This window comes from Aegilops tauschii, chromosome 1 (assembly GCF_002575655.3).
Source record: "Aegilops tauschii subsp. strangulata cultivar AL8/78 chromosome 1, Aet v6.0, whole genome shotgun sequence".
In the NCBI taxonomy this organism is placed as follows: domain Eukaryota; kingdom Viridiplantae; phylum Streptophyta; class Magnoliopsida; order Poales; family Poaceae; genus Aegilops; species Aegilops tauschii.
The window spans coordinates 132830335-132841160 of NC_053035.3; the positions used below are offsets into that span (position 1 = coordinate 132830335).

General features: G+C 41.0%; 1 protein-coding gene across 1 annotated transcript; it reads right to left on the reverse strand.

The window, feature by feature from the left end:
* Positions 1-1615: 1615 nt before the first annotated feature.
* LOC109743276 (derlin-1) lies at positions 1616-6057 on the reverse strand. The gene is made up of 7 exons (XM_020302354.4): positions 5883-6057; positions 2923-3058; positions 2744-2817; positions 2535-2628; positions 2318-2446; positions 2055-2215; positions 1616-1915 (listed from the first exon to the last, which is right to left on the reverse strand). Exons 1-7 carry the CDS (start codon positions 5897-5899, stop codon positions 1804-1806), a joined length of 723 nt encoding a protein of 240 aa, XP_020157943.1. The 5' UTR covers positions 5900-6057; the 3' UTR covers positions 1616-1803.
* Between the last annotated feature and the right edge of the window lie 4769 nt (positions 6058-10826).

Consider the following 10826-nt stretch of genomic DNA (forward strand, 5'->3'; position numbering starts at 1 on the left):
ATAAAAAATTCACGGTTTCAAAGTTTGTGCATAATTCAAAAAATATTCACTGTTTCAAAATCTGTTCACCATTCAAAAAATGTTTACGGTTTTAATTTTTGTTCACAATTTTATAATTTTGTTCACGAATTTTGAAATTTCATCATATTTCACAATTTGTTCACAATTCAAAAAAAATTCATAATTTTATAATTTTGTTCATGAATTTGAAATTTGTTCATGTTCGAAAATTTGTTCACAATCCAAAAATGTTCACGGTTTTCAAAATTTGTTCATAGATATGAAAAATGTACAAAAAAATTTAATTTTGTTCACAAATTTGAAATTTATTCATGTTTTAAAATTTGTTCAAATTAGAAAAAAGATTACGGTTTCAAAATTTGTGCAGAATTCGGAAAATGTTCACAATTTTATAATTTTGTTCACGAATTTGAAATTTGTTCATGTTTCATAATTGTTTCACAATTCAAAAAATGTTTGCAGTTTCAAAATTTGTTTGCAGATTTTAAAAAATCGCGGTTTTATAATTTTGTTCACGAATTTGAGTTTTATTTATGCTTCAAAATTTGGTCACAATTCAAAAAATGTTATGGTTTCAAAGTTTGTTCAAAATTCGAAAAATATTCATAATACTTGTTCATGAATTTGAAATTTGTTCACAATTCGAAATTTTAAACTTTGTTCCCAGTTGGAAAAATGTTCAAGGTTTCAAAATTTCGTCACAATTTTTAAATATGTTTGTGGTTCCAAATTTTTTTCAGAATTTGCCAAAAAAAATCCATTTTTCAACGTTTGTCCTTAAATTCTAAAAATGTTCGTAGTTATAATTTTTTGTTCAGCATTTCATGAAATGTTTTACTTCTTCAAATATTTGTTCAAAAATCCAAATAATATTTGCGGTTTAGAATTTCATAATTTTTTCACGTATTCAGAAAGATATTTATGTTGCCGAAAATGTGTTCAGAAATTCAGAAAATGGCGCATTTTCAAAATATAACACTTCCATAATAAAGTACACTTTTGTCGAAACACCTTCACAATTTTTGTTCTTGTTGTTTGAAATGTTCACAAAATCTTCACAATCTGTTTGAAATTTCAAATTTTCTGCAGATTAACTCAAATATTATTTTCGTATTTTCCGAAATGTGTTCAAAAACCTATATGCTACCGTACATGTACAGAAAATAACATGCAAGTGGGATTATCCCGAAATAGTAATAATAAGTTGTTAAATACATTAGCGATGCTCTATTGGACATATGCAGCCGCTTGCTCTGGTGGCTAGCAGCCCTTGTGTAGCAAACAGACGTCGCGGGTTCGAGTCCACGCGCGGGGGTAACTTCGTTTTTTGCGATTTTTACCGCTGAGACACATCACGCGTGCCTCTCACTGGGCCGGCCCAGTCGCACGCGTCTTGTGCGTCGCGCTCGCTATTTGCCGCAAAAGGCGGCGCATAGGAGGTCCCACAGCATACGACATGATCATGCGTGCAATCGAGAACATCATATAAGCAGATTTTGCTACAGCCTCCGATCCGTACTACTTGTCGTTCAAATAGATATATCTAGATCCATTTGAGCGACAAGTAATATGTATCAGAGGGAGTATTAGAAAAGAAAGAGAAGACATGCAGCTCTACTTCGCAGGTACAATACAAAGTGCACATCTGTAGTTATTCGATGAGGACATTACAGATTCAATGGGAAAAATCCCAACCCAGATTCCTAGAGCTGCCACAGAGTTTAGATTGAATCCATGTTAACCTGTTCATGCCTCTTGTACATCGCCAGGCGTCGCAGCAGTCTACTGATTGAGTCTATAGCCTCTTCCTCTGAAGGCAGTAGGGCCTGTGTTAGCTGGCCGGACTGGAGAGTTTGCCTGCACGCCCAACCTGAATCGAGCAACAATCTTGTGTCTGTGCAAGTGCAGCATGTTAAGGAGCCAACGAGCATATATCACTGGGAATGAAGTAATAATATCATAAAAGCTGTAGTAAACAATGTTGGTAGGTAACTATGATTGAGAGAAAAATGCTTCATTAACCATAAGGATACACCCACATAGGAGTCTTGAGGTAGTTCTTTCCGCTAGCTAGCGGATACAACACTGTAAAGAAGTAGTACAGATGTCCAACCATAATGCCCAAAAGTCCAGGCAGTATTGGAGAGCCAAATATCACATCCAATCCAAGCATAGCCCATGGTAGATAAAATGACTGCACAAATAGTAAGTACATTTACGACATGAGTATATTCAATCTAGGGCAGTTCTGTGACACTATCAAGCACTTAATAATAGTATGAGAACAAGGCATTACCCTCAATTGGACGAGGCCATACATGCTTATCTGAGAGTTTGGGTACTCTCGGCTCCAGACATAAAGAAGCATGCTAACCATAGGAATACCCAACAAATAAGTCTCGAGATAGGGAATAGCAGACAGTACCTGAACCAATCAAGATAGAAATAAATTTAACTCTTAAGAGAATTGATTCATTTGTTTGTAACACGTAACAAGTAGGAGTGCCACTAACCAGTAACGAGGTTGCACCAAATATCATCATCCACAAGAAATCTGCTGTCCGCTTCTCAAATGAACCCTTCTCCAACTGCACACCATATCTTGCTCTACATGGCAACATACATAAACAATTTCAACCAACAGCTGCCAGTTTATCTTTATAATATTCTGAAAGTAACTGTTTATAGTAATTGTGATTAATAGGTAATTGACAAGACTTACATCATCAGAAGGCGAATACCAAAGTTGATGGAGAACTTGCCCAGGAAAAAGAAGCTTGTAAATAGCCTCCATATCTGCGTGGTCCAAAATTGAAGATTATTGTACAATCTCAAAGCAGGATCATAATGCGCTTGTTACAAATAACTAATGCAAGAGAGAGAGCATGAGCAGATGCTAACCTGAAAACTCTTGAACACATAGGGATAAGAAAAATAAAGAAGGCCTGGGTCTAGTATCTGGAGCTGAACCAGCACTGTGGTAAAGAAACACAATGTCCCATATGCCTTGCTTATTGGTGGAAGTGAATTGTAGTACCTGAAACAGGAAATTAAGTCCTCAATTTTTCCGTACTGCCAAGATTGAACTAATGCAGAAAAAAATGAATAGCTCATCCACTGCGATAATGATTCAGCGTCCTAACCTATTTCTCTCAATATGCACCCATCTTAACATGTCACCATGCATGGGAGAAAACCCACCCCAACATGCAACCATTCATGGGAAAATGTTTAGCCATTTCCTTTCTATTATGCTACTTATACCCAACATTTTTTTACTACTATACAATAATCAAATACAATAAATTACATGTATTTTCAGTTTCAGTTCTCGTATTATTAATACAAATATTCATGTTCTATATAACCAAATCTCATTGAAATATAGTGCAATCAATCCCCGCAGCAACACGCTGGGTATCATCTCTGTTTTCCTATTAGAAGTGAACCACAAAGCTAAACTGCAGCTGCTGAAGTGAAGAATTTATATTCTTGTCTTCTAATATTAGAGATATCTAAACTATTTTTAATTCCAGTGAAAAGTTCATCCAGTACAATCATGATTCAGTAATTGTGATGTACATCACGGAAGACATTAAATTACACATCAGAAGTATTTATCACAAAGGAACAAACAAGAGAATTTTGCAAATAAAACTTTAAGGTGATATACATTAATAGTGCAAAATAAATGCATGGGGCAAACCAACAAAAATCAAGTCAGCCTATATAAACAGAGTAAAGCCCTTACACAAGAGAACTAATTGGTGTCAAACTGAGCTCAAAATTTGCCATATCCAAATCTCAGTTCTCAGTTAACAAATCTAGATAACAATCTTTTAAGCAAAGACAGTCATAGTGTATGAGAATCATACAAAATTAGTTCAACATTTCAAAATTATACCAAAAAGTGACTTCTTCTGACCAAATGTGTATCCTGGAAACTTCCAACACGGATACTTTCAACCATTGATGGCTCTTAGCGGCCAGAGCCTGATTGTATTGCAACTTTGCAAGCAAGTTGCAATGAGTCTGTAGTAGGTTCCCAACAAATCGGCACAAAAGATAATACCTCAATTCTTTTAAGTTGTTTTGGACATCAAGTTGGTCTCACGTGCAACCTTTGACGTATACCTTCTCCACTTGTATGAGAGCAGAAGTTATTAAAACTGACATAAAGTTATTTAAGCATTTCTTAACCAGTCTAGAAATTCATTTTTGTACAAGAAATCTAGATTTTTTTTTTAGGACATTAGTATCCGATGTTTCGCATTTTTCACTGCCAAAAGGCTATTGAACTGTACTAGCTATGGAACATTTTAATATTGAAGACGGCGAAATTCCAGAATATTGCACTTGGTGCTACTTGGGAACCATGCCTCCGAAACCAAAATTTACAAACCAAGAGAAACTTGTGGCCAACTACAGCAAACATCAGTGTAAGCGGACATCAGCCTCCCATGGACCATCCCAAAAAAACATCAGCATAAACAACCGAGCATCTGGGAGAATTGTTGTTCATGAGAACTACAAATTAGCTATTGAAACAACAAGCTTATAAACCAATGCGTCCCTTCGAATTGGCGCTAAGCTCCAGAACTACGGCCTAGCTGCTTACTGTCTCACGACTCACAACAATCAATTGGCAGAATCACCAATTCAGGGCTCAGTTATCCTGAAATAGAAAAGGCAGTCATGACCTCCTGCTCAAGTTTGAAAGACGAGCTCCCACTGTTCCCCATACATGTCACAAACTCACAAGGATAATCTCTTATGTACACCCAGTGGCGAAGGCAAGAATAATTTTTAGGGGTGGCAAAATTTATGAAGGAGAAAACCATGTATAATACAACTATGCAAGAGTTTGATAAAATACTAACTAGGTATGTATTATTTTGTGTTCGGAAGGTACAACCAAAAACTAATACTAACCAATTAGTTTCAACAACGTTCGGTGGGCGGTAACAACATTTGCTCCAAAACAAGTTCAGTTTCAATTATGTATCTTCCATACGTACTTGCCCTCGCTCTTCGACGTTTTCTGCATACTAGCCCAGTAGTTCTCACATCCTTGCTATCTAGCCCAACTCACCGGCCGGCCAGTGGTCGCTATGCTTGCTGCTGTTGTGTGCCTACCGCCTGCACACGTGATCACAACTCCACAATTGTTTCGACTTTCCGGGATTTTGTAACTGGCGGTCGCTATTTTTTTTAGAGAACAGATTGAGCAAAACGACGATGCTTATAGGCCAGTCGGATCATGTATTCGTGTGTTTAATTCATTTGTGGGGTCAAATCACAACTCGCAAACCCAGTGACAAATGCATCAGGCCCACCAGTAGGCAGCAACCAGGCCTAACGCACACTGAATCACAACTCGCAAACCCAGTGACAAAGTTTACATGTACTGGTATGTATACTAGGTGTATTTGCAGAAAAATTTAGGTATGGCGGCTGCCAAACCTTGCCAGATACGAGCTGTGTAGTATATATATAACAGTAAAGCAAGAAGCAGATCAGACCAACGAAATAACACGAAACAAACTGCGCTAACTCTCCAAGGTAGTCCCAACCCTAACACAACTAAATTCGTCGCAAAAACATTTACAAAGTCACTAAAATACACTACAGCGTGTCCCGCCGCACCCACCCCTCGCTCCCTTGCAAAGCCAGCACAGTCACATCCAACTAGCTCAAGCATACGAAACTAGAGTTCAATCCGAACAATATTTCTCCAGCTCCTCCGTTAATCGCCCCGCCCAAACCATCGATCCCAATAAGAATAACCGCATCTGTGCCTAGGAATTTGAGAATTGAGCAAAAGACGATGCTAAACTTCTGTAGGATTCGAGAGGACTCACTCTGCGGGTGAAGACATCTCGTCGCGTGGGGGAGCGGCGATGGATTCGGATCTTCCAGGTCTCGGCCTCTCTCGGGTCTCGTCGTCAGTCTCGTGCTCGCTGGGCGTGGGCGGAGAAGTAGAATAAAGTGGTAGTCGCTTGGCGAGACTTCCAGAGGGGGGAAGCTAGATGGACCGTCGGATCCATGATCGGACGCATGCAGGTGGTTCGGACACGTAGGTGTAGGCTCTATGGCGCACGCCAGTGGCCGGGGCCGGGGCTTGGTGGTGAGGTGGTTCCTGTGACGTGGCGAGGAACTACGAGCCGTTGGATTTATGGGACCTGACGGTAAGATGGCCGGTCCATGATGGTAGTCCCTCCGTTTCAAAATAGATGAAAGGTACTTCTTCCGTTTTAAAATAGATGATTAATTTTTATTTATCTTGAAACGGAGGGAGTACAATTCATCAGAAAATAAAGTAGCTTGCCTTTCGTAGTATTCGGTGAAGGCAGCGCTGGTGAACTATGTATTGTTGTCGGTGATGATGTGGGGGAGACTTGTGTAAGATCTTACATTAGGTGAGATCAATGAGATCCATTTTTTTGGAAAAAAATCTAAATGTTCAAACATTCTCAAAAAAATTATAGACACACATCAATGGTTGATGGTTCAACCTTAAAAAGTTTTTTTATAATAATTTTAGTTTTTTTAAATGTCTAAATATGATTTTTTGGGGTTGATCTCACGGTCTCACCTAATGTGAGATCTCATACAAGTCTCCCCCGTGATGATGTGATTCGCGACGCTGAAGGGGCACACAATCGCTCGGAGGAAGCTAATGGCGGTGTTGGCGGTGACCTTGACGATGGGCACGGCCTCCACCCATTTGGTGAACTTGTCGACGACATGTAGGTACTCGTAGCCCCCGACTGCCCGGGGCAAGTCCCCAAAGATGTCCAGCTCATAGACCACGAAGGGCTACGAGAGGGGGTGGTGTGGAGGGCCTGGGTTGACTAGTAGATCTGCTATGGATGGAGTTGGCACACCTCTCTGAAGGAAATATGCCCTAGAGACAATAATAAAGTTGTTATTTATATTTCCTTATATCATGATAAATGTTTATTATTCATGCTAGAATTGTATTAACTGGAAACTTGATACATGTGTGAATACATAGACAAAACAAAGAGTCCCTAGTATGCCTCTACTTGACTAGCTCGTTAATCAAAGATGGTTAAGTTTCCTGACCATAGACATGTGTTGTCATTTGATGAACGGGGTCACATCATTAGGAGAATGATGTGATGGACAAGACCCATCCGTTAGCTTAGCATAACGATCGTTAAGTTTTATTGGTAATGCTTTCTTCATGACTTATACATATTCCTTTGACTATGAGATTATGCAACTCCCAAATACCGGAGGAACACCTTGTGTGCTATCGAACGTCACAACGTAACTGGGTGATTATAAAGATGCTCTACGGTGTCTCTGAAGGTGTTTGTTGGGTTGGCATAGATCGAGATTAGGATTTGTCACTCTGAGTATCGGAGAGGTATCTCTGGGCCCTCTATGTTTGCACATCACGATAAGCCTTGCAAGCAATGTGACTAATGAGTTAGTTGCGGGATGATGCATTACGGAACGATTAAAGAGACTTGCCGGTAACGAGATTGAACTAGGTATGAAGATACCGACGATCTAATCTCGGGCAAGTAACATACCGATGACAAAGGGAATAACGTATGTTGTCATTGCGGTTTGACCGATAAAGATCTTCGTAGAATATGTAGGAACCAATATGAGCATCCAGGTTCCAGTGTTGGTTATTGATCGGAGATGTGTCTCGTTCATGTCTACATAGTTCTCAAACCCGTAGGGTCCGCACGCTTAACGTTCGATGGCGATTTGTATTATGAGTTATGTGTTTTGGTGACCGAAGATTGTTCGGAGTCCCGGATGAGATCACAGACATGACGAGGAGTCTCGAAATGGTCGAGAAGTAAAGATTGATATATTGGACGATAGTATTCGGACACCGGAATGGTTTGGGACGTTTCGGATATTTATCGGAGTACCGAGGGGTTACCGGAACCCCCCGGGGAAAGTAATGGGCCTACATGGGCCATACGGGAGAGAGAGGGGATCCCGCACGGGGTGGCGCACGCCCCCCCATGGGTTGTCCGAATTGGACAAGGGGAAGGGGGTGCGGCCCTTCTTTCCTTCTCCCTCTCCCTCTCCTTCCCTTTTCCACCTCCGAAAGAAAGAACCCCCATGGCGCACCCCTTGGCCGGCCTCCTCCCTCTCCTCCTTTATATACGGGGGCAGGGGCACCCCAAAGCACATTAATGGTTGTCTTAGCCGTGTGCGGTGCCCCCCTCCACAGTTTACTCCTCCGGTCATATTTGTCGTAGTGCTTAGGCGAAGCCCTGCCGGATCACATCACGATCACCGTCACCATGCCGTCGTGCTGACGAAACTCTCCGTCGACACTTTTCTGGATCAAGAGTTCGAGGGACGTCATCAAGCTGAACATGTGCAGAACTCGGAGGTGTCGTACATTCGGTGCTTGATCGGTTGGATCACGAAGACGTTCGACTACATCAACCGCGTTAAGCTAACGCTTCAGCTTTCGGTCTACGAGGGTATGTGGACACACTCTCCCCTCTCGTTGCTATGCATCTCCTAGATAGATCTTGCGTGATCGTAAGATTTTTTTTTTGATATTGTATGCTACGTTCCCTAATAGTGGTATCAGAGCTAGATCTATGCGTAGATGATATGCACGAGTCGAACACAAAGTGTTGTGGGCGATCATAGTCATACTGCTTACACCAACGTCTTATTTGATTCGGCGGTACTGTTGGATGAAGCGGCCCGGACCAACCTTACATGACCGCGTTCATGAGACCGGTTCGACAAACATGCAACTTGTTTTGCATAAAGGTGGCTGGCGGGTGTCTGTTTCTCCAACTTTAGTTCAATCGAATTTGACTACGGCCGGTCCTTGTTGAAGTTTAAAACAGCACACTTGATGAAAAATCGTTGTGGTTTTGATGCGTAGGTAAGAACGGTTCTTACTAGAAGCCCGTAGCAGCCACGTAAAACTTGCAACAATAAAGTAGAGGATGTCTAACTTGTTTTTGCAGGGCATGTTGTGATGTGATATGGTCAAGACATGATGTGATATGCGTTATTGTATGAGATGATCATGTTTTGTAAAAGTTATCGGCAACTGGCAGGAGCCTTATGGTTGTCGCTTTATTGTATGAAATGCAATTGCCATGTAATTGCTTTACTTTATCAGTATGCGTTAGCGATAGTTTTAGAAGCAATAGTTGGCGAGACGACAACGATGCTACGATGGAGATCAAGGTGTCAAGCCGGTGACAATGGAGATCATGACAGCGTTTTGGAGATGGAGATCAAAGGCACAAGATGATGATGGCCATATCATGTCACATATTTTGATTGCATGTGATGTTTATCTTTTATGCATCTTATTTTGCTTAGTACAGCGGTAACATTATAAGATGACCCCTCACTAAATTTCAAGGTATAAGTGTTCTCCCTGAGTATGCACCGTTGCGATAGTTCGTCGTGCCGAGACACCACGTGATGATCGGGTGTGATAAGCTCTACGTTCACATACAACGGGTGCAAGACAGTTTTGCACGTGCAGAATACTTGGGTTAAACTTGACAAGCCTAGCATGTACAGACATGGCCTCGGAACACTGAGACCGAAAGGTCGAACGTGAATCATATAGTAGATATCATTAACATAGAGATGTTCACCATTGAAAACTACTCCATCTCACGTGATGATCGGACATGGTTTAGTTGATATGGATCACGTTGTAGCGACCAGACCTCAAATGGTCTGTGCTGCTGTGCACCAGTGTCATCCCTGGATCAGTAATGCTGACACGCACAGTACAAATGGAGGATTTATAACAGAGTAGCAATCACACACTTATTACATCGAATATCTCCAAAGAGATTAAGTATGATAAATATGGCTTAAGGCCATCTAAAAACGATAACAGCGGAAGACTTGGAAGATAAGTGAGTCCATCAACTCCAGCGGCATCACTGAGTATAAGACCACGACCTAAGGCACCTTACTCGTCGTCTGAAAAGTCTGCAACATGAAACGTTGCAGCCCGAAAACGGGTCAGCACATAGAATATGCTGGCAATGTAACACATGGAGAATAATGAACAATAACAATGCTATACTACATGCATATATGGTTGGTGGAAAGCTCTACGGTTAAGTTTTGCGAAAAGCCAATTTTTTCCTACTTCAAAGGAATAAATTTTATTTAACTATCATGGTGGTTGTGAAACATTGAGATGGTTGACAGCATCTCAATCCCAATTAAAAATCATCATTAACCCAACAAAATTAATTAAAAGTAACATGGTGATGAGATTCAAATGATAATCCAGGTACTAGATACTCAAATTGTCCATAACCGGGGACACGGCTAACCATGATTAGTTTGTACACTCTGCAGAGGTTTGCGCACTTTTCCCCACAAGACTCGATCGCCTCCGCTTGATTCTCGCACTGCATGATGTTTGAGAAACGGATGACCGAGACACAGTCTTTCAGGAACAATCACTCTCTACTCCGGGTGGACCGGTACACCTACTTTCCCCTACATCTGCTAGCCCACCTCTTCAAGAGATCATGTAACCTACTCAACTATGCTAGAGCCCATAATAGCTTGTGGCTGCACACGGAAGTTTCCAGCATGAATAATCTTATGATCCCTTTGAGCCTGGGTGGCGGTCCTTATACAAACAGACAACACTGGATTCTCCAGGTGCCTCAATCCACCCAGATGTGAGTTTTAGTTGCCACCTTAGGTAAACCATTATTAAAAATCTCACATCTGTCATGAATATCACTCAAACCCAATCCACGTCTACAAGCATAGCATGGCAATATAATAGC